Source organism: Microtus oregoni, unplaced genomic scaffold (assembly GCF_018167655.1).
Source record: "Microtus oregoni isolate MIOR12 unplaced genomic scaffold, Mior012 000016F_ref0000370, whole genome shotgun sequence".
Taxonomy (NCBI): Eukaryota; Metazoa; Chordata; class Mammalia; order Rodentia; family Cricetidae; genus Microtus; species Microtus oregoni.
In genome coordinates this window covers 41,643,970-41,668,862 of record NW_024543075.1, presented here as the reverse complement: position 1 = coordinate 41,668,862, position 24,893 = coordinate 41,643,970, and the positions used below count along the sequence as shown (strand labels likewise).

At 44.6% G+C, this 24,893-nt stretch overlaps 2 protein-coding genes and 1 pseudogene across 2 annotated transcripts; all 3 read right to left on the bottom strand.

Annotated features, from left to right (window-relative positions):
- Positions 1–3,063: 3,063 nt before the first annotated feature.
- Positions 3,064–5,101, bottom strand: LOC121458052 (ubiquilin-3-like). Its single transcript, XM_041667169.1, is given in 2 exon segments — positions 3,064–5,061; positions 5,063–5,101. Coding segments are annotated over 2 exon segments (2,037 nt in total).
- Positions 5,102–12,663: 7,562 nt separating this feature from the next.
- Positions 12,664–14,481, bottom strand: LOC121457398 (ubiquilin-like protein). The gene is given in 1 exon segment (XM_041666069.1): positions 12,664–14,481. A coding segment is annotated over 1 exon segment (1,818 nt).
- A 6,272-nt stretch (positions 14,482–20,753) lies between these two features.
- LOC121457485 lies at positions 20,754–24,663 on the bottom strand (annotated as a pseudogene).
- Between the last annotated feature and the right edge of the window lie 230 nt (positions 24,664–24,893).

The window sequence follows — 24,893 nt, the reverse complement described above, 5'->3', positions numbered from 1 at the left end:
GACAAGACTTTAAAACTCATCCCAACTGCTCTTTGGCATTCCGAGGAGCCTCCAGAATTTCTCTTACCCAGATGAACTAATTAAGTTTGATTTTTGTGCAGGTGTGTAGATCAGTGCACATGCAGGATGGGTGGCTTTGTAGTCCAGAAGAGGGCATCAAACCACCTAGAACTGGTATTTCAAGTGGTTGTGAGCAACCCACTCCAGCAAGGATTCTGGGAATCAAACTTGGATTCCTCTGCAAAAGCAGTATGCATTCTTAACCACTAAGCTATCTCTCCAATGCAAAAAATATTGTATGAAGATTATTTTCCTCTTGGCCTTCCAAAGATGGAAAACGTGCTGTATTTTACATCTTCTGCAGTTAAATACACCCTGAAGAACACCCCTTCTGAGTTGAAGAAAATGATGTAGTTAAGATTGCCTCTTGATGTTTTTAGTGCTGCAATAAGAAGCTTTTTATTTGGACAAGAGTTCTCTCAATATAGAAAAGAGGCAGGGAAAATCATAGCTCACACAGCTATATGCCCCACCTAGAGACTGAAATCTAAGTCTTCAGAAAAAGTTGTTTCTAGAAGTCTTTAAATCTAGCACTCAAGAAGCAGAGGCAGGCGGATCTCTGTGAGTTTGAGGCCAGCCTGGTCTACACAGCGTGAGTTCCAGGACAGGCTCCACAACTACATAGAGATACCCGCTCTTGAAAACCAGAAAGAAAAAATGTTGGTCTCATCTTTACACTACATGCTAGTAGCTAGTCTAACTCTTCTGATATTTGGACAGCTCTGAAAAGGAAGAGGAAAGGGAGGCTGGATTGCTGGATTCAAAAGGATGCTATACAGAGTCTAAATACATACCACAGGCAGATTTCCTACAGAGATATAATCCACTGAAGACTTCTTTTCTTCCCTGGCTGCACATGAGTGTTTTTGTTTGTATTCCTGCTTTGTGTGAAAACTTTGACTTAATGTACCATATTTAGCATAGACACATGTGCATCTGTGCATAGGGTACGTCCATGTAGAAATACACATATGTGCCTTTCTTCCAGTATATATTCATGCACTCATTCCCGTGTATGGGTATTGAAACTCAGGGCTCACTTGGTTCACTTATGGATTGTAACATGTTTCCCCTAGAAACGCACAGGTAATGGAAACAATACTCTTGCCTGAGGTCTGCGTCCTAAGTCCTCTAACTACAGTGTTTGTGCACAACATTCCTTCTGCAGGGGCAGCCTTCCTTCCTCTTCTCATCACTGGGTGACGTCCAGGTCTCCCAAGACTAGACTATCAGTAAGCCTGCTCATGCTATTTCAGAGATCCTCACCTGTTTTCTTTTGTGTGTGCAGCATGTACGGTGTGTGTGTGTGTGTGTGTGTGTGTGTGTGTGTGTGTGTGTGTGTATGTGTGTGTGTGTGTATGTGTGTGTACACACATGCATGTATGGTGCATCACTCATGTGGAGACCAGAGGGCAACCACAGCATCAGTTCCTATCCATCACCTTGCTTCAGATAGTCTCTGTTGATATTTTCAACTGTGTGCACCAGGCTAGCAGGCTATGGGCATCTGAAGAGTCTCCTGTCTCTCTGTCACAGCTGTAGGAGCACTGGGATGACAGACACTAACGGTGCAGACCTGACTTTTGCATGGTTTCTGAGGATTGGAAGTCACATTTGACTATGCTTTTACTCACTGAGCTATCGCTCCAGACTCATCATTTTTTTCTTACCTTATTATACATTCATATAACCACAAATAAAATATACTTGTTTGAACAATTGCTGCCAGTATATCATAAACCAATGAGGGAAGAGTTGTCTCTATTTTACTCATATTGAGTTCCTAACACCCAGCTAGATACTAAGTGTAGGGTAGCCACTTCATATTTGAGATAGAAAATGTAGGGATTCAACTCTCTTGGCACTTTAGAAAGTTACTGCTCTTGCCGAGGATCTGGTTCAGTTCCCAGAAGCCACATCAGGTGATTCACAACGGCCTCTAAATCCAGTTGTGTGGGTCTGGTGCCTTCTTTTGGCCTCTACAAGCACAAGGACACACATCATACACATATATTCACTCAAAACACAAAGCACACATAATAAATAAATCTTCAAAAAGAAAAGAAGTAGGAATGCAAAGAGGAGGAAGAGAAGAGAAAAAGGAAGAGGAAGAAGAAGGAGGAGGAGGGGAGGAAATGATACTCTAAATCTAGCTATATGGAATAATATGAACTCAGTGAAACTACAGAATCCAAATTGTAATTGAGCCTGCATCCTTGCTGCTGTAGCTCTTATCCACTCAGAGATTAATGTTAAGTCTGTGAGATAGCCTTTGGGGACAATAAATACAAGAAATTGTATCCTCTCTCTAGCCAGGCAGGTAATAAGGCATAACCATAAAACAGAAGACGTGGTAGTACCTCCTATAGTACACAAAATCTGAAAAATCTTCGGGCTGATGAGGGAGGGGAACTTGATTGGGGGAGGGGGAGGGAAATGGGAGGCGGTGGCGGGGAGGAGGCAGAAATCTTTAATAAATAAATTAATTAATTAATTAAAAAAAGAAAAAAATCTGAAAAACTTCCAGGATAGCAGGAAATCCATTGGCCTCCCACTTCAAAGGGGGGCAGCAACATCCCTTCGCATCCCCCAGCCTTAGACTCCCCTAGCTGCCAAACTTTTAGCTCGCTAAGCACCCCAGAAAAACAGCCCTTTACTGCCTGTTTTCCCCCATGTCCTCCCCCTTTCTCAGAGCCCACAAGAATTAGACTCAGGCAATAACTGGCACTAGAGATTGGATGTAATTGCATCTCAAGATAGGTATACACAGAGCTCAGTCGAGGGCCCCAGGTAGGAGAGTGGCAGGCACAGTTGGGTCACACATCCCCACCCTATTTCTGGCTTTTCGTCTTCTTCATTGACTCCAGAACATTGTCTCCACAGTAAATAACATCATAGTAATTTGGTTTATAGTGCAGCTGTATTCAAGAATAGGAGAACTACAGTAATAAGACATGGGGAAAAGGCACAAAGGAAAAGATATGGTCCAAATAACTAGAACTCCTAAGACTTCCTCAGCTTCTCCACAGCAGCATCTACATCGCCTCCTGTAGCAATGAGGGCCTGAAGATTGGCTTCAAGGTTCAGAAAGCCCATAGCCCGTAATTGCTCCAGTTGCACCCGGAAGTGAGCCTCTAGCTGTAGTTGCTGAGGATTGGTACTAGCTAAGGCTTGCAACACCTGGAGGAAGGAAGTGGAATGGAAGCCTACCTCTGCAGAACCCTGCACTTGGGAAACCTGAGGAGTTGGGGCTGGGTGGGGATCCTCAGACAGAAGAGCACCTTCTCTAGATTCTGTACCTCCTGTTACTCCACTCAGCCCTGCTAGGCAGGGCATAAACCAAAGGAAGAGGCGAGGTGCTTCAGTAGCCAGGATCTGCAAACCCTGCTCTATCTGTAGCAAGGCTTGCATGACACGGGGATTTGCCATGGCTGCCTGAAGATGCAACAGTAATGGTAGCTGTTGGTGTATCTCATTCTGTATTCGAGGGACCTGATTTGTGCCAGCTGACCTCGGAGGTCTTGGGTAACCTGTTAGAGGCAGCCAAGGAGATTCTGGGCCTCCAGCCGTGGCTGCCACAAGGGAAGATAGTGTAGGAACAAAGGGGGACCTATTGGCAGAATCTCCTATCTGAGAGGTAAGATCGGGCAGGCTAGTGCTCTGGCCGGGAGATTCCTTCCCTGCATCATGTAGGCTTCCACCTTGTCCAATACTATTCTCCGGTAAGTGTCTCAAAAAAGCTGGGCAGGAGGACTTTCCCTTGACTGTTACTGACTCTTTGGGGAGAGGCTGGCCTGACCCAGGTTTGTGGGATGAGGGTAAAGTCGGAGGAACTCTGTTTCCTGATAGTGGTGCTTCCTGGCTTGGGCTCTGAGCAGGCACAGTACCCTGCAGATAGGGTCCCAGAGACTGGGAGGTCTCGTGTAACTGCTGGAGATAATCAAAGAGTCCTATGTTACCCAGAAAGCTTGGAAGTCTATTTCTACTCTCAGATGCATCCTGGTCCCCAGGCTGTCTTCCTTGTCTGCCACCTGAAACTCCATATGTAGAAGTCCATGGGTTAGGAAGAGGGTCACAATTCTCTGTCCTTGATGGTTGGCAGCTGGTGGTGGTGGTACTACTAGTGGTAGTAGTAGCAAAAGGATTGCCACCAAACTGCTCCTGCACTGCATTAAGCATGGGATCCATAATGTCTGTATACATAGTACGGAGCACATTATATCCACCAGGGATGCTCTCCAGGTTACTGAGTGCACGGTCCTGGCTACGCATCATCTCCTGCATCATGGAAGGGTTACGTAGAAACTCCATCGTCTGCCGCATGATCTCGGGGTTGTTAAGAATATGACCAATCTCAGGGTTCTGCTGGATCAGCTGCTGCATGTGAGGATTGTCAAGAACCAGCTGGCGCACTAGACCTGTGTTGGACAGCAGACCCTGGATGAAGGGGTCATCAACGAGTTGAGCCACAAGTTCAGGCACTGAGATGTGCTGCCACATGAGAGAGCCTGGCTGGTCAGAGAAGCTACCTGAGGTCAGACCCAGCCCACTGAGGCCTGTGAGGACACCCAAGCTAAAAGAAGGAGACCCATCTACAGGGTAAACAGAACTTGACTGAGGAAGTACTCCAGGATTGGGGCCTGGAGTAGATGCTGGTGGAGCTGAGCACTCAGTGCCTGTGGTCCGACGTTGCATCTTGATGACCAAGTGAACTGTGAGGCCATCTCGCACTCCACACTGTGCCAGTGAGTCAGGGTCCTTGAGAATTTTTCCCGCGAAGATTAAGACCAGCTGATTTGGATGTGCCTTAAAGCGGGGTGATATCTCTTCCTTCAGCTGCCGGATGGTGCACGTGTCTACAACTGAGAAATCCTCCTTGTCCTTGGGTGTCTTCACTGTCACCCTGATGAGGTGGGACTCCTGGGCTGGTGCTGGGCTGCCCTGTGGTAAAGCCTCTCCACTTTTGGCCATGGTGGGCAGCAGGAGGCTCAGGTCTGTTGGGGACACAACTGAGGGGACAGGGGTGGGAAATGGAGATCATCCTTTCAGCAAGGGTGAAAGAAAAAAAGGAGTATCAAGAGGGCCTTGGGTCTTAGGGAAGGGGAAGGTGTAGTGTCCTCATGAAAAGGACCATGAGGTCACTTGGAGAGGGATGCTCTGGGCAAATTATGGAATTAAGATGTGTTAATCAGGGCAAAACCACACAGGGCATAGGGAAATGCTCTTCAGGTGATGAGTAAGGGGATGATGGGGAGTAAAGGCCTGGTTGGGGAATACATACCATTCTGCTGTGGCCCCGTCCTTCCTCTTAGGCAGGGCTCCTAACTGCCCTCATCTTGCTGCACAGACACCCTGTAGACCTTCTGAGCTGGAACCCATTCCATCAGGTCACCTCTGTGACCTCAGCGCTAGCATCACAGCCTCGCACCATGGAAACTGGAGACTCCAAGGTGATCAGAGTCCCTGGGAACCCCATTCTCCCCACTTCTTTATCTTACCTTTATCCTAAGTTTTTTATTTTTTAATTGATTTTTATTGAGCTTTACATTTTTCTCTGCTCCCCTCCCTGCCTCTCCCCTCCTGCCTTCAACCATGCCCCAAGGTCCCCATGCTCCCAATTTACTCAGGAGATCTTGTCTTTTTCCACTTCCCCTGTAGATTGATCTATGTCTCTTTTAGTGTCCTCATTGTTGTCTAGGTTCTCTGGGATTGTGGTTTATAGGCTGATTTTCCTGGTTTTATGTTTAAAAAACACTTATGAGCGAGTATACATGATAATTGTCTTTCTGGTTCTGGGTTACTTCACTCAAAATAATGTTTTCTATCTCCGTCCATTTTCTTGCAAAATTCAAGATGTCATTTTTTCTGCCGTGTAGTACTTCATTGTGTAAATGTACCACATTTCCCTTACCATTCTTCAGTTGAGGGGCATTTAGGTTGTTTCCAGGTTCTTGCTATGACAAACAAAGCTGCTATGAACATAACTGAGCACATGTCCTCATGGCACGATTGAGCATCCTTTGGATATATGCCCAAAAGTGGTATTACTGGGTCTTGAGGAATGCTGTTTCCTAATTTTCTGAGAAATCGCCACACTGACATCCAAAGGAGCTGTACCAGCTTGCATTCCCACCAGCAATGCAGAAATGTTCCTTTTTCCCCACAATCTCTCCAGCATAAGCTGTCATCAGTGTTTTTGATCTTGGACACTCTTACAGGTGTAAGATGGAATCTCAGAGTTGTTTTGATTTGCATTTCTCTGATGACTAAAAATGTTGAACATTTCCTTAAGTGTCTTTCAGCCATTTTAGATTCCTCTGTTGAGAGTTCTCTGTTTAGGTCTGTACGCCTTTTTTTTTTTATTGGATTATGTGTTCTTTTGATGACCAATTTTGTGAGTTCTTTGTATATTTTGGAAATCAGACCTCTGTCTGATGTGGGGTTAGTGAAGATTTTTTCCCATTCTGTAGGCTGTCGTTTTGTCTTGTTGACCATGTCCTTTGCTTTACAGAAGCTTTTCAGTTTTAGGAGGTCCCATTTATTAATTGTATTTTTCAGTGTCTGTGTTGCTGGGGTTATATTTAGGAAGTTATTCCCTGTGCCAATGTGTTCAAGTGTACTTCCCACTTTCTCTTCTATAAGGTTCAGTGTGACTAGCTTTATGTTAAAGTCTTTGATCCATTTGGACTTGATTTTGTGCGTGGTGATAGATATGGGTCTATTTTCATTCTTCTACATGTTGATTTCCAGTTGTGCCAGCACCATTTGTTAAATATGCTTTCTTCCATTTTTTTTTTTTGCATCTTTGTCAAAAATCAGGTGTTCGAAGATGAGTGGATTGATATCCGGGTCTTCTATTCGGTTCCATTGGTCCTCCTGTCTGTTCTTATGCTAATACCAGGCCGTTTTCAGTACTGTACCTCTGTAGTAGAGTTTGAAGGCAGGGATTGTGATGCCTCCAGAAGTCCTTTTATTGTGCAGGAATGTTCTGGTTACCCTTGGTTTTTTGCTTTTCCATATGAAGTTGAGTACCACTCTTTCAAGGTCTTTGAAGAATTTTGCTGGGATTTTGATGGGCATTGCGTTGAATCTGTAGATTGGTTTTGGTTATCCTAATTATTTATTAATAATGTGGACCCAAACTGATAATTCCTTTTTAGGTCAACAACCATCTTCCATACAACACTACACTATACATGGCAGATGAAGACTCAGAGTGGAATTGGAGCCTCTATAAAAAGTTCCATAGGGATATATAGTGTCCCCTATTGAAAATTGAATTCAGTTATCCATACTTGAAGATTCTTTTCTGAAATTTTCAGTTCCTTTTCCTCTATATTCAATATTAACCAGAATATATATTTGTATATTTTCAAAGTATTTACTTGTTGATAGAAATAGTATGGGGTGAGAGAGGGATTGAAAATGACTAAAGGTTTTTCAATTCTATAATTTTTTGTACAGCGGAATGATCATATAAAGACACTATACAAGGGAAATTATATGGAATTCAGATGAATATAGTAATGGATATTTGAGCTTTTACTTTTATCTAGCAAAAACGTAGAGTGTGGCAAAGTAGTTAAATATTGCAAGTCTTGTGTGCGTTCATGTTTAGATGACTTGAAATATGGGCTGGTTAAAACTATTCAATATATAAAAAAGCATAGTAAGATGAAAGATACTAAAGGTTGCAATTGTACACAGATTAGATAGTATAGAAAGGGGGAGATATAGATATAGACATAGACATAGATATAGATATATTAGTGGCTCGTACAACAATTAAAAATCTGGACAATTATAATGCAGATCAGGAGGAACAGACAAAACTAGGTGTCAGGTGAGAGTGCCAATCGACACCGCAGAAGTGAGAGAGGAATCAACTGTCTCAAATGAGCCCAACAGGCTCAAAGTGCTAAGGACTGACTACCAATTTTTTATCTTTTGTTTATTCTTTGACAAGTTCAAAGGCAATAACAATGTACATTGATTATGTCTACCCATAATTCCCCCACCCATTCCCCCTAGACAACTCTCCATGCATCCTTCTTCCACCCTTCTGTTCTCTCTTTTGTTGTTTTCTTTCCTGTAACCCAGTAAGTCCAGCTAGCATGGACTGCTGATATATTAACTGATCTTCTTGGCCTAAGTTTGGGCACTTTTTTTTTTTTTTTTTTGGTTTTTTCGAGACAAGGTTTCTCTGTGGTTTTGGAGCCTGTCCTGGAAATAGCTCTGTAGACCAGGCTGCTCTCGAACTCACAGAGATCCGCCTGCCTCTGCCTCCCGAGTGCTGGGATTACAGGCGTGCGCCACCACCGCCCGGCAAGTTTGGGCACTTTTGGTGTAGGTAACTGAGCGCAATGTTCATGTCATGGTCAGAAGACAGCATTGCCATCGCCCCTCCCCATCCTCTGCACTGCTCTTCCGTGATGTTTCCTGAGCCTTGGAAGGGTTGACATAGAGAGCCTGTCTATGGCTAAGAACTCAGGTTGACTGCTGAATTTCATAAAAAGCAAGCAGAAAGCCAACTGTAGAACAGTGGTGAGGGAACAGCAATCCTGATTTGAGGGTATTTAAGAACAAATGCATCCGAAAGCAAGTAGATCAAATAGGAGTGGGACAAACAAGAGAGGTTGTTGAGCTTAAAGGCGTCTGAGTGCTGCTGTGCTTTGTCTTCTGAAGACTAGCCTCTGAGGGCTTTGTTTTGATGAAAACAGTCCAAAGAGGAGGAGGTAACGGGTACAAGAGGGGAAAAAGCAATCCCAAAAGCCTGAATCCTGAGTAGACAGAGTTAGCAAGTGTCCATCCGAGTGGATGGCTTGACTTGTGAATGCTGACTGCTTACTCATCATACCAGAATTGAGGCTGAATGTGTAAAATGAGGTGATGAGATGATTGTCATTGGACAACAAATGCTCACGAATGTCTCTTTGGGGCTCTTCTGACTTTTGGTCATAATAGGTAAAACATCCTTTAACACTAAGACTGAAAAAGATGATATATTGAAAGTTTCCAAAAGTTGGAAAGTTATGACACCTTCATCACAAAGGCTGAGAAATGACCAGGTCTGTTGTTCTGATGAGAGCAGTAACATCCGTACCCCTGGGAAACTTGTTAAAAAATAAGTCTGAGCCCCATTCTAGATAGACTAAATCAAAACTTTCAGAATGTAGTTAGAAAACTGTGTTTTAAAACACTGCCCCAAGAGGATTCTGATGGGGATTCTCACTTCATTGCCCAAAATGTATGTGGTTAAGATGACTCGTGAGATTAACTGAGGCCTTGAGTAATATATGTAAATAAGGCCAGCGAACCTGGCTGGGTGCTTTCTTTGCTTGCACCAACTGGACAGAGTTGGGTATAACTATGATGATTTTACTAGAGAATTGTTTCATTAATGGGTCCAAAAGTCATCTTGAAACTACAGAATTTGGGTCAAGAAGCATCCAGAGGTGCAAGAATGATAGGCATTGATAACAAATGCAGGAGCTATTGTGGTGCAGAAGAAGGACTTCAGTGGACAACTTCTATTCCAGACAACAGCCAAGGGAACCCTTGAAAGAGGGTCATGTGGATGGGAGTTTTGTTCTGGCCTGCGCTATGTGTTCCTAATTGTAAGATGGAGATGTTTGGGGAAATGGTGATGTTTTTGAGGACACTGACTGTAAACAGAGATCAGTTCAGTATGTCAGAATGTAGAAGGATGAAAAACAGGAAGATGTATCACACCAAGCATGGTTGGTACATACCAGCACTTGGGGAGACAGAGGCCAGAGGATCACAAGTTCTAGGCTAGCCTGGGCTACAAAAGGCTCATTTCTATCGATCATCTGCTGTCTGTCTGTCGACATATCTATCATCTATCTACATCTATTTATATCTACCTATAATCTACTTATCTACCGTGTGCTATTTGTATAAAGTTAGACTAATCAGATATAGCTGTAATTTCTTCCTTGAATAGTTTTGGTGAGTTTTAGTGATTGCTATGATCTGCTGGCCTGGTCTGTCACCTGTGTACCCTGTCCCTTTAAGAGATAAGACCCCCCCCCTCTTCCAACCCTTCCCCTTAGCCTGTACTCCTTCAGCCTGCACACACTCTCTCTTTTCATCTCTCTCCCAAAGAAATAAATTCTGAAAAATCTCCCTCTCCCTCTTACACCCTCTCTCTTCTCCCCTGTTTCTCCCTCACTCTGTGCCTCTCTCTCTTCTTCCCACTTCTCCTCTTCCCCCTCTCCTTTTCCCTTCCATAATCCACTAAATAAACTATAACTACTTTTTCTGCATGGTGTCTCTCTGTCTCTCACCCGCCACTCATGGGACTGGCTGAGGTCTTCACATGCCATCTCCCACCCTCCTGGGACCCACAGAAGCCTCGGGTGGTGGGAACCAGCTGCGCCTCCCCTCCAGGAAGAGCACCACTTTATCTAAACCATTACAGTGATGAAGCAGGGTCTGGAAAGGTTTCCTGGAAGTACTGGAACTTTGCAGTCCTGCTCCCTTTACAGTTGCTGATGAGAAATTCTAAGCCAGCTCTGGGATACAAGAGAGTCTGTCTCAAAAACAAAAACAGAAAAAAAGGAAGAATCTTTGTTTTGTCTATTTATTCAATGCCTGAAACCATGTCAACTTATTATAGCATGAATGTACTGCTTGATAATTAAACCTTAATTGGCTGTGTATCCTTCCAGGCAGGGATACTTTCATCAAGGTGGGGCTTGATGGAATGTGTGATATCATGCAGTGGTGGACAGTGTCCCATGAAGGACCAGGTGGGAATGACAGGAATCTGCAGTGAAGCTGGTGGGTAGCTAGCTGTACTTCTGGCTGACAATAGGAGACTAAGGCTTGTTATCACAGAAGTAATAATCAGTAAGAAGCCCCAATTATAAATGCCAATATCTCATTTGTATCTGAGTTCCTCCTACCTGTATCTATCAGGATCTACCATTCTTTTTCTTTCGAGCTAAATTCAGTTTTAAGAAACATGACCAAAAATCAATCTTCATCTGGGCCTATGTGAGGTTTTTCTTTATTTCACAAGTCTCTTCACTGCATTTGGTCTATTCTCATCCTGCTATGCATTTGCATATATCTACCTGTATGCAAATCCTAGGTTACACGTGTTTGTTCCCTGACACTGGATCATTATATAAGAAACTGTGATTATCTATCAAGACAACCCATACAATGTATTGTGTATCTGTAGGTAAAACAAAGATATCAAGCACATTTTGCTGATTCACTGGGGGAAAAAGGCCAAGCTAAACATGAATTCACAAGTTGTAGCATGAATTCTAGTTGGATTTAAGAAATAAAACCCAGAATAAGATGTTAGGGGGCGAAGGCTGAAGGATCAGAGGAGCTGTGTGGCCAGCCACTAAACAGACCTTTTACCTCTACCAATGCTCAGATCAAAAGGGCAATCCTGTTCTCAGACTATCTCTCAGACTGCAACCTCAGACTGCATCTGAGCTCCTTTCTCTTTACATCTTAAATTCCTCTCTCCACTCAACCATATCCCTTCCTGTCTCCACATCCCTAGTGCTAGTTTAAAGGCATGGGACTCCCAAATACTGGGATTAAAGGTGTGAACCATCACCCCCTGGCTTCTAGTTCTGATTTTTGGGCAAACTTTATTTGTTAAAACACAAACATCACTACAACAAGTATTCCCAGCATTCAAGCAACAGAGGCAGAAGGATTGTCACAGGTTGAAGGCCAGCTTGGTCTATATAGGAAGATTCTGTTTAAAAACAACAAAACAAGGCAAGCCTCAAATGAAGGTAAGTAGGTGTAGCCATTTTATTGACAGATCTTCCAGCCATGACCAGTGATCTAGTATTCAGTTGAGCAAGCATTGATCGTTTTTGCCTGTTCCGGTACTTCTCCCAGTAGGAAGCATAGGAAAGGTAGGAAAGGAAGATGAGGAAGTCAAATGGGTCCACAGGCAGGTAGGAAGCAGATGGGAAGTCACAATGGTTAGGATTCCTGTGATCTCTTGAGCATGGGTCCACACGCAGGTAGGAAGCAGATGGGAAGACATGATGGTTAGGATTCCTGTGATCTCTTGAGCATGGTTCCACACACAGGTAAGAAGCAGATGGGAAGACATGATGGGTACGATTCCTGTGATCTCTTGAGCATGGTTCCACACACAGGTAGGAAGCAGATGAGAAGACATGATGGTTAGGATTCCTGTGATCTCTTGAGCATGGTTCCACACACAGGTAGGAAGCAGATGAGAAGACATGATGGGTAGGATTCCTGTGATCTCTTGAGCATGGTTCCACACACAGGTAAGAAGCAGATGGGAAGACATGATGGTTAGGATTCCTGTGATCTCTTGAGCATGGGTCCACACACAGGTAGGAAGCAGATGAGAAGACATGGTTAGGATTCCTGTGATCTCTTGAGCATGGTTCCACACGCAGGTAGGAAGCAGATGGGAAGACATGATGGGTAGGATTCCTGTGATCTCTTGAGCTTGGGTCCACACACAGGTAAAAAGCAGATGGGAAGACATGATGGGTAGGATTCCTGTGATCTCTTGAGCATGTGTTTACACGCACTTAGGAAGAAAATGGGAAGACACAATGGTTAGGATTCCTGTGATCTCTTTAGCTTGTGAACAGCAGCGTTTGTGTCACCATCAGTAGCAATGAGTGCTTGCAGATTGGCATTGTCATTCACAAATCCCAGGGCCTGGAGATGCTCCATCTGCTTGCGGAAATGAACCTCGGGAGATTGTAAGAAATGGGAAGGGTCTCCAGATTGGGGCTGTGATTTCTGCAGCACTGTTCCAGATTGGGGGCCACATTCAGGCTCAGTCATGTCTGACACATTCAGGGTCCAGGGCACTGGATCAGGGTAGCTACAGCTGGAAGGAGGAAACCAACCTAGACCCCAAAGGTAAGGCTCAATGCATGGCAAAAGAATAGGAGCCTCTGTAGCCAAGAGCTGTAGACCATGCTCGATCTGTAGTATTGCTTGTGATGTTTTAGGGTTGGCTAGGGCTAAAAGCAACTCTGAAAGCTGTGATGACTGCAAGGATGTGGGAGTTTGTTGTCTCCACTGCTCATTCTGCTGGGGCATATTCATGAGCAGCAGCATCTGAGCAGCCATGTATGGGTAGTTCCGAAGCAATTGGATCATTCCTCCTGTGAGCTGAGAGCTGGTCTGCTCACCTGACTGCTGGAGATCTCTCTCTAACCCCTGATCAGAGCTACCCACAGGGATGGCTGTACCCTTATCATCTTCCTGAAGCTCCTGGGTGAAGGCTGTGCTGAGTAAGGTTGGAATCCCAACTGGCTGCTGAATAGCACAGACATGGCTTTGGCCCTCAGTGGTGACTGAGGCTGGATTTTCCCTGGAAGCATCATGAGCATTGCTTAGAGTAGGATTTGTTGGGGTGATTGATGATAATCCACAAGAATTAGCATAAATGTCTTGGGCAAGGGAGCGGACCAATTGTTCCTCAGATGGCAGAGGAAATGGGGAAGGAGTCTGGACTTGCTCTAGCACTTGACCAGCCAGAAGGGTTGTAAAAGAGTTGCCCCCCAAAAGATCATGCATCCCATTGAGCATTTGGTCATTGAAATCATAGGTCTGGCCCAGAGCATTGTTCCCATTTGGAATTGTCTCTAAGCCCAGGTAGGGCTGTGGGTTTGGTAGATGCTCAAGGTTCTGTGCTGGTTGATTGATCTGCATTATCTCTTGGATAATAGCCAGGTGCCTGGCCAACTCCAGAGTGTGACATAGGATCTCAGAATTGTCGATGAGATGGGAAATTTCTGGGTTCTGCTGCAACAGTTCTTGCATGTCTGGATGTTCTGAGATCAGCTGACGCATGAAATCAATATTGGACAACATCCTCTGAACACAAAGATTCTCCAGCATCTGTGCAATATGCACTGGACTGTCCACTTCTGGGCTTTGAGTACCCACCTTGGGTGCATCAGACCCCGTGAGGAGGGATGATTCCTCTTTGGTTTGACCCATGCCTACAGACTGGCACACCCTACTATTTCCTTTGGTGCTTCTGTCTTGATGGCAGGGATTGTTCGTTGACAGGTTCCGGAAAGAATGAGCCAGGGATCTGGAGCTATACTTGGACTTGATGACCACGTGAATGGTTTGGCCATCTTTGATGCCCCTGTGACTCAGTATGTCATGGTCTTTGAGAAGGCGGCCCATGAAAACCAGTACCAGTTGGTCCATTTGGCATTGGAAGTGAGCAGACAGCTTCTCTTTGAATTGCCTCACTGAGGTGTCACCAGCTACTGTAAAGCTGTTCAGGTGTCCTGGTGTCTTCACAATCACTCGAATGAAACATGGAGAGCTATTCCCATCTGCAGGCACACCTGCAGGACATCTGCTCTGGGGCATCCTAGGTGTTCAAGAGATAATCTGAGGCATAGACCTTTGTGGGGAGGCAGATGGGAAGCAGCCAGAAGCAGGAGCAGAGAGAGGTGAGGGCAGGCAAATGTACTGCTGGCCTTCAGTGCAGGTGTTGTGTTCTAAGATCATAGGTTAGTTTTTCTTGTCGCCCCCAAGAAGAATGAATGGGCTGAGTCCAATATTAATCGGTGTCGTGCCCTCACCCCAATTCTCCAGATGTGGCCCAGCTGAGGCCTGGCTTGGCTACTGACTCATACTTGGCAAAGAGTGGACTAAGTGGTGATGACCCTTCACAGCTGTCCCACCCCAAGGGCATGACCTGTTAAAAAAAGAAATATTGTGATGTCAGCTTAAGCCTCACAATATGTCCTGATGAAGTAGGGACATATACATTTGAGAAAGTGAGGATGTCGCTCTCCATAATAAAATTAACTAGGACAGTTTCAAGAATGCAGATAAAATTTCTTACTAAATAGTAGTAGTAGAAGTAGTAGTTAAACAGATATAGAATATGCATTTTTATATGTCTTTGTTATGTTCCCTCTTTGGAATAATAGGGTTAAAGTATAAAGTATTGGATTTGTTGAAACACTTAAAGAATAAAACTCGTTCCAGAGAGCAAGAAGGAAATCTGCATTGATGTGAGATTCCCCTCTGTATGCTGTGAATATGTTTTTATTACCATTAGCTAATAAGGAAGCTGTTTTGGCCAATAGCTTAGCAGAGCAAAGCCAGGCAAGAATCTGAAGAGAGACAGAGATAGTAGGTGGAGTCAGAGAGATGCCCTGTAACAACTGCAGGAGACAGATGCCACAGATCCTTACCTGTAGGCCACGTCCTTGTGGTGATACACAGATTAATAGAAGTGGGTTAATTCAACATATAAGACTTAATTAATAAGAATCCTGAACTAATAGGCTAAAAACTGTTGTAATACATATAAATTCTGTGTGATTTTTCGGGTCTGGGCAGCCAAGAACCATGAAGCAGTCTCCATTCACACTGCATCACGGAAAGGGCTTCTTAGGTTTGCTCTTGATCAGGACACAGTGAATGTTAAAAAGCAAAAGGAGAGGAGAATCAATGAAACAAGCCCTTAATCCCAGCTCTCTGAACGCAGAGCCAGGTAGATGTCTATGGTGAGCCTGGTCTACATAACAAACTCCAGTCCAACCAAGGCCACATAGTGAGTCCTTGTCTCAAAACTTAAATTAATTAAGTAAAATATTATTGTTTTTACTTTTTATTGACTCTTTGTAGATTTCACATCATGCATCCTGTTCTCACTCATCTCCCTTTCCCCTCCCTCCTGGCTTCTGCCCTTCCAACCTGCCCCCAAACAAAATTTAATAGGAAAAAACAAAAGAAATTTTTTTTTAACCTCAGCGTGAAATCTGTAATGTGGCTCATTGAGTCACACAGTAGACTATTTAGCTGATACATCTTTAATTGTTTAGATTTTTGGGGCGGGAGTAAGTGGGTTTTTTCTGGGTTTTTTTTGTTTGTTTGTTTCCTTGTTTGTTTTGAGACAAAACCAGCTATGTGTAATAGCTCTGACTGTCCTGGAATTAGCTCTGTAGACCAGGCTGGCATTGATCTCATGGAGATTCACCTGTCGCTGCCTCCAGAGTGCTGGGATTAAAGGCATGCACCACCACCACTCAGCCCATACATCTTTGTTTGTAAGTGTTCATTCCAATGAATCATTGGTCTGGTTCAAGGCCTCTAGCTTCTGCTACACCATTAACACGGAGTCCCTCAGTGAGAACCCTTTTAAAATATCCTGTTGTTGCCTTGTGTCATGGAGATCCCATAGCTTTGGACCTGCAGGTCCAGCCCCTTTACACATTCCAGCAGTTCATAGATGAGGTAGGTTTGGGGTGGGCTAACTCATAGTCCTGGTTCTGGACCTGGGTGGTAGCTGGGTTGACCAGCTGCCAACATTCCTTCATTGTCACCATCTGTCTGGTCGCTTTAAGAGACAAGCCCTGCACACTCCCCACTTCCCCCCACACCCTCCAACCCTGCCTCTCCCCTGTCAGCTGAGGCAGACAGATCTTCCTTCCTGCTTGCAGCCTGAGTCTCTTCCTTTTCCATCTCCCTCTCGAAGGAGCAACTCCTGCTTCTATCTCTCACCTCTCTCTCTCTCTCTCTCTCTCTCTCTCTCTCTCTCTCTCTCTTTCTCTCTTTCTCTCTCTCTTTCTCTCTCTCTCTCTCTCTCTCTCTCTCTCTCTCTCTCTGCCTCTCTGCTCTTCTCCCCTTCTCCCCTTCCTCTCTATAACCCACTAAATAAATATCCAACCTCACTCTGGATGGTGTTCCTATACATGTTGCTGTCTTTTTCCTGCTGCCCCGTGTCGCTCCCTGCCAGGGACCAGCTACCTTTAGAGAACTGGAGTGTGTTCTCCTGGCATGCCCTTCTGTCTGTCTCTCCTTGTGGCCTGCTGCAGCCACTCAGGGAACTGCAACATCCCTGCCTGTGACTGGTTGCTTTTGGGATCCACTGTTCACTGCCTGCCGCCACATGGCCTGCTGCCACCACTCAGGAACCTGCAGGGTTTCTGCCACTGCAGCCACGGGGGATCCTGTAACATTTTCTAATTAATCCATTACACTGGTAAGCACATCAGCCAAGTGTAAGAGATAGTAAGGAGCAGGATCAGTTTCCCTGCTCACACCCTCAGGTCCCTCACCCGCATACTCATACCACCAGGGTCAGCTCTATTGTTTTGCACATGCAAGACGCAAGGCTTGCTCTCCAGATTGCCATATGTGGTAAGGGGCAGAGCCAACTCATTCCTTCTCCCAGCCCCTAGGTCAGCTCTCCCGCCTGACACAGGTGGCAAGAGCTGGGGGGAGCAAATTTCCTCTACCCTTGACATCCCTGTCATACAAGGGAGAAGGCAGGGGCAGGTCACCTGCTCTCACACCTACAGGCCTAGCTCATCTATCCACCCTCACCAACAGAGTCAGCACTAGTGTGTTGCCCAGGCAAGGTGCCATGCCCACGCTCCTGTGTGCTGCAGCTGGTGAGGGGCAGGAACAGCCCTCCCTCCCACTCTTGTGACCTCAAGGCCAGGTCTCCCACACACCACAGGTGGCAAGAGGGGAGGAGGGGACCCAGCTCTCTCTCCCACTTCACCTTATGATAGGTGAAGGGTGGGGCCAGATCTCGCACAAACCCTTGCAGCACCAGATCACTGGCACCTCCTGCCAACTGGGTCAGCTCTACTGTGCTACCCTAGCAAGGTGTAGGGCCCGCTCTCCTGAGTGCTGCAGGCAGTGAGGGGCAGGATCTGCTCTCCCACTCTCCTGACCCCGGGACCATATTTTCCTACTTGCTTAGGTGTTGAGGGATGAGGAGCAAGGGGTAAGTGGAGTCTTTCTCCCTTACCCACGCCACGGACTGTGGGGCTAGCTCTCCAACTCTCAACCAGCTCACCTGTAACCATGCCAGTACGGAAATCTCTTCTGTACTTCCCTGAAGAGATGAGAGGCCCACTCTCTTTAGTGCTATAGTTGGTAAGGAGCAGCGTTAACTTTGTGCAGCCCTATCCTCACTGCTCTCAGTGGTAACAGGAGCCATGGGTGTCAACACAGACCATGACAGCAACACAAGCCCAGACGACACCATGGCCCTGGGTGGCAGTACAGACTACTCAGCTCCACATGGCCCTGACAGAGGCTCAGCCCGCAGACATAATTTAGTTACACTGAACCTCATACAAGAGAAAGTGGGAAATTGCCTTGGATGCACTGGCACAGGAGAGCACTTCCTTAATATAACACCAGCAGCACAGACACTGAGAACAACATTAAAAAATGGGACCTCCTGAAACCAAGAAGTTTCTGTAAGGCAAAAGATATGGTAAATAAAATAACAGCATACAGAATGGGAAAAAATCTTCAACAACCCCATATCTGACAGAAGACTGATCTCCAAATATATAAAGAACTCAAGAAACTAGACATCAAAATACCAAATAACCCAATTTAAAAATGGGGTACAGAACTAAACAGAAAATTCTCAACAGAAGAAACTCAAATGGCCAAAAGACATTGAAGGAATTGCTCAACATCCTTAATCATTAGGGTAAGGCACATGAAAATGACTCTGAGATATCATCTTACACCTTTTTGATAGACTTAGATAACAAACACTGATGACAGCTTAAGCAGGAGAGGATGTGGAGTAAGGGGAACACTCTTCACTGCAGGTGGTGGTACAAACTTGTACAGTCACTTAGGAAATCAATATGGTAGTTTTTCAGAAAATTGTGAATCATCCTACCTCAAGACTCAGCAATACCACTCTTGGGCATATACCCAAAAGATGCCCAATCATACCCCAAGAACACTTTCTCTAAAATGTTCATAGAAGCATTATTCATAATAGCCAGAACCTAGAAACACCCTAGATGCCCCTCAGTTGAAAAATGGATAAAGAAAATGTGATACATTTACACAATGGAGTATTAATCATTTCCTAGGAAGAGGAAATAGGTAAGATATCCTGGGTAACCTGGAGGGAAGGGGAGGGAGTGGGGGATGAGGATAAAAAAAAATAGGATGGTTGAGTTGGGGGAGAGACAGAGAAGGAGAACAACGAAAGAGTTATCTTGATAGAGGGAGCCATTTTAGAGTTAAGGAGAAACCTATTGCTAGGGAAATTCACAAGAATTTACAAAGATAACCACAGTTAAGACTCCTTGCAAAGAAACTGGTCATAAAAACAAATAATCCAAATTAAAAAAATGGAGTACAGACCTAAAAAGAACCCTCAACAAAGGAATCTGAAATGGCTTAAAGACACTTAAGAAAATTCTCAGCATCCTTAGCCATCAGAAAAATGCAAATCAAAACAATTCTGAGATTCCAACTTACAACTGTAAGAATGGCCAAAATCAAAAACAATGATTACAACTTATGCTGGAGGGCTTGTGGGGTAAAGGGAAGAATCCTACATTGCTGGTAGGACGGCAAGCTGGTACAGCCCCTTTGGATATCAGTGTGGTGATTTCTCAGAAAATTAGGAAACAACATTCTAAAATACCCAGCAATACCACTTTTGGGTATATATCCAAATGATGCTCAATCATACCACAAGGACATGTGCTCAACTATGTTCATAGGAGCATTGTTTCTCATAGCCAGAACCTGGAAACAACTTAATGCCCCTGGACCGAAAAACGGATAAGGAAAATGTGATACATTTATACAATGGAGTACAACACAACAGAATAAAATAACAACATCTTGAATTCTTCAGGTAAATAGATGGATCTAGAAAACACCATTTTGAGTGATGTAATCTAGACCCAGAAAGACAATTATCATATGTACTCACTCATAAATGGTTTTTAAACATAAAGCAAAGAAAATCAGTCTATAAATCACAATCCCAGAGAATTGTACAGACAACAGGGAGTACCCTAAGAGAGGCATACATGGATCTAATCTACATGGGAAGTAGAAAAAGACAAGATCTCCTCAGTAAACCTGGAGCATGGGGACCTTGGGGGAGGATTGAAAGAAAGGAGAGAGGCAGGGAAGGGAGCAGAGAAAAATGTAGAGCTCAATTAAAATTAACTAAAATGAATTATTAAAACAAGACTCCTTGCAATAGTGGGAAGTTGCCTGAACTGGCCTTCCCCAGTTATAAGATTGATAACTATCCTAATTGTCATCATAGGACCTTCATCTAGTAAGTGATGAAAAGATAAGCAGAGATCCAAGGCCAAGCCCTAGGTCTAGCTCCTGGAGTCCAGTCAAAGAGAGGAAGGAGGGATAATATCAGCAAAGGCGTCAAGATCATGATGGGAAAAACCACAGAGACAGCTGACCTGATCTAGTGGGAGCTCATGGACTCTGAGTTGACAGCTGAGGAACCTGCAAGGGACCAAACTAAGCCCTCTGAAATTGGGTGACAATTGTGTGGCTTGCTTTGTTTATGTCTCCCCTGGCAGTAAGATCAGAATTTATCCCTAATGCATGAACTGGCTGTTGGAGCCCATTCCCTAAGGTGGGTTACCTTGCTCAGTCATGATGTAGTGGGGAGGGGCTAAGTCCTGCCTCAAATTGGTCTGCTGGGATTTTTTGACTCTCCATAGGATCTCTCGGGAGTGGATGGGGGTGTGTTGGGGAAGGGGAGACAACTGTGGTTGTTATGTAAAATGAATAAAAATCTTTTTAAAAAAAGAATCAGTGCTAGGGCTACTAACAAGCCTGTCAGGACCAGGCTAAAGTACATATAAGATGGATCCAGGAACATAAAGTTTGTCATCCAGGGCTTACCTGCCATCAGCACGCAGGGGAGACACCCAGTAAAGGGCAGAAACTGGGTTGGGTGCTGAGTCTCGGCCCCAGGCACCTACTTTGTATGATAAACCCCTCCAGTTGAGCTTCAGCACAATGGGTCTGCTCACTTTCTGTAGGCCTCCATGAGTGCAGGAACCTACAGGGCAGTGCAAGCGAGATATGAGCTAGCTACAAAGCATATAACCCACTGATGCAGAGGATGGAGTGTAATCAGTACATGTGTGCTTGAGAACATGCTCATGCAACTGCATGCATAATCATATAAGTAAACTGATTTTGCATGGATAGAGATGAATGCATGTGCCTGGCTATTAGATGTATAAATGGCTGCATATGTGGATATGTCCATGAGAAGATACCAGTCTTGGTACAATCAGGAAACTTATCAAGATCTTTACTGGCCTTCCGTTCGTCCTTCAGACTCCTGTAGCAATCACGCATTTGGCCCAGTCAACGGAGAAACAAAATCTTGGGGAATTCAGTCTGTGAACTCACCCGGAGCCAGGGGTGGACCAGGGAATCTGGAAGAATGTTCCTGTTCCTTCTCCCTCTCACACTCACTTAGTCGGCCCTCAAGGACGTCCACCTCCTCTTGGAGAGCACGAAAGCTTCGGAAGTCAGCGTCAGCCAGAAGCTTCAGGCTCAGACTGGCATTAGTGACCTGAGGGAATGAGATCCCAGGAATGTGGATCACAGGGTGTCCTCAAGTTCAACTGGCCCTCTTGATTTTCTGAGTTCGCCATCTTCTCTAGAAAGTGGAAGTGTCTATGATAGCTAACCAGGTAACAAAGGAGGCTGTGAGAAGAAGTGGGGGAAGGGGGAGCACTTTAATCCATCTATACAGCTGGTTCCTGAGTTGGTGGAGGAGCTCCGGGGCCCCGCTGACACCTGCCTTGACCTGAAGCTGGGCTATCAACTCCTGTGCATGTTCCAGTTCTAGGCGTAGCAGGTTGAAGGCTGGGTGTCATATTGGGACCCAGTGACACCAGGATTCCTGGACTCCAGCATGTGACTCACCTCCAAAGTCTGACTGTCTTGGTCTTCAGTGGTAGGTGCACACTCCTTGGCCTGGGCATGAAGGACGGGCATATTGTTCCTCCAGATGTCAAGGAGCCCGACTCTTCTCATCCAATGACATCCACCTTCTGTCTATCACTTTATTTAACAGTAGTAATAACCCACTTCCTACCTGAGAACACTCAGGTCCCTGTTTCTCTGAAGGAAAGAAATACCACCTATACTATTCATAGAACCTTTAGAGCCACCCACCCCTTAGGACTAGCACAAAAGATGAACAACACCAGCTTCCAGTCTGGCCATATATCATGAAGCTTCCCCAGGAGTCCAGCAAGTAAGGTTTGCTAGACCATTAGCAACACTGAACTACAGATATAGTATTTCACCCCCTTGCCCTTCTTATAGGCTCAGTGCCACGCTTTCCAGACCAACCGTTCCACGTGGCACCTCTAGTTCAGTTCATTATGGCAAATCTGCTCTTTGATCCTCCACATTGATCATCCTGCGTTCAACCCTTTGATTAGACTATATGAATGCCTATGTTTCCCCCGTCTTGTTTTTCAATGGATCTACAACCAGTATTTTATCTATCAATGTAAAAAGCTCCTATAAACATCATAAGCCATGCTTTACTATGGGAAACATTAAGAATAGTACCAAATTTCCCTTTCTTTCTTAGGTTTGATCTCAAATCCAGGGAATCATTGTCATGGAGTCACAACTAAACTGAAGTCAGTAAAAGATGGTCTTGCAACTGCCCCATCTCCAGCACTCACTCACCTTGGACAGCTGTTGTTCATACTTGCCAATGAGATCCTGTAGTGTATTCTGTAGCTGTTCCAGCTGCTGCAGGAATACCGAGTTGTTGGGCAGATGGACCACACACTGGAAAGTGCCACTCTCATCCGTGGAATTGAACGCATTTCTCACCAACTGCAAAATCAGGGTCAAAGGCATACTGAGGGCAACGAAGCACACTGGATCATTATAGGCTATTTGCAAAAGCAGGTCAGGGAGAGAGGCCAGCTCTGCTGTGGGGTGGTGGGGAACACTATGAATCTTACTGCCTGATGAGGGATCCCTGTGTTGGGAGTTTGAGTTACTTTAATTTGCCAGCAGTGAAGCTTCAGTCCTCTCCTAACTTCCGTTAGTTGACCACTCATTCCCACCCTGAATCATGTACTGAGTGCACGTTGTGATATTTCATTTGCATTTTAATAGATAACGCTTGCCTGAAAATCAGAGAGTAAAACAAGTACACTGGTCAGCCTTATAGACCTGGCTGGTCTTGAACTCTTGGCAGTCAGTGGTGGCTCATGACTTTAATCCCAGCACTCAGGATCTCTGTGAGTTCAAGGCCAGCGTGGTCTGTAAGGCTGTCCAAGTGGGGCTATTTTACTCAGTTAAGCTTTATTTATTAAAATACAAATTAAATATCACTACTATAAGTGCAGATAGCTACACTCCACATAGCCGATTGCCAAGAATTCCTTCATCTGTTGTCAAGATTTCTTTCAGAAAAACACTGAGGCAGGCTTAAGGAGCTTCAGTTGTCAACAAAGACCTCTACAACGCCTAGAACAAAGATCTGTACAAGCTCAGCCTCTCCTGAAGGAAGCATGTAGAGAGAGTTCATAATCATCAAGAGAAGCAGCAGGAGGAGTCCACATCTGGATCCAGAGCTAACACTCACAAGAACATATCATGAGGTGAGCGGGGATCCAGGAATTGCAGTTGAAAAACACAAGGGTCTGAGATTAAAAGAATCTTATAAAATCAAGTAACTAATAATTAACAAGGCTGGGAACTTCTCCAAAGTTAGGTATTTATTCCAAATCTTGTGCTCTTATGTCTAAACTATGATGGAATGGGTCAACATAACCACGAAGGTGAAGGCAGAAAGCACTCCCTTGTCTCAGTGAATCAGAGCAGGAGTGGGCAGCTGTAAGGCTAAGAGACACATAAGTTGAATTCGTCTTACCCTGCATAAGATGCCTTTCTCACAGCCAGTTCAAATCTACTGATTCTAGAGCTACGTTTTCTATTTCCCCTCATATTGCATATGTAATCTCTCTGTGTCCCAGTACTTTCACATGGGTCATAATAGAAAATGTGGCATTGTCCCTATTGTTTTACTTCAAGGTTGGTAACTAGATGGACAGAGAGACAGACAAATAGATAGATAATATAGACAAGTAGAGAGAGCACTTAAGATAGTACCTGCCTTCTTAGAGTCGCTTAGATGTGGTACTATAGTTCATTAATTCTTTCTCCATTTCAGTTTGAAGCCTTAATAAGTTAGCAGTATATTAGAATTTCCTTCTAAATTTTAGACTATGACCATAGTACCAACTGGGGTTTATATATGGTTCCTGTATTTCTCTGAGAAGCTTTACCCTCCCCCATATGTTTTTGAGCTCTAATACCCAGAGCTTGCACTGGCTATGTCTTCAACCTAATAAGGCCACTTAATCTATAATGCCCTGGGCTGACCAGCATCTTTATCACAGGAAGAGTATGCATGTGGTGGTAAAAAGCAAGGACTTGTAACGTCACAATATACAGTTCGTTCTCTCTCTCTCTCTCTCTCTCTCTCTCTCCCTCTTTCTCTCTCTCTCTCTCTCAACAGATATCCAATCAACAAAATGGCATTGTATCCATCATCATCTTTCCTCCAGTTTTCGCTATCTTCACTCTTGCCACAGACCTAGGAATTTTGAAGAAAATGAGGTCATAAAAAGTGGCCAGCCCAAAACAGAACTATCTCTCCTACATGATACCTTTACCCTTTGCCTATACCTGAGGCTGTCCTGGAAGTGCCAGGAGCAGCAGAAAAGGGGCCAAAAGAGCTAGGTCAGAGTGCATCTCGGTCCAGCTACAGGTATGGGCTAAGTCCCTAGACTACCCTGAGCTTTTATCTCCATTGCCAATGAATAGTCTCAGTATGAGAAGACAAAGATTTCAACATCCAAAAAGCTAAGCTATGTGTAGAGTCTTAAAGGGTAGGAAAGGGGATCATAAAAAACTGGCAACATCAAACATGGGTGGAAGTGTATTTCCTCTATAAAACAGGGTTGCCCTCATCCATCCCAAAC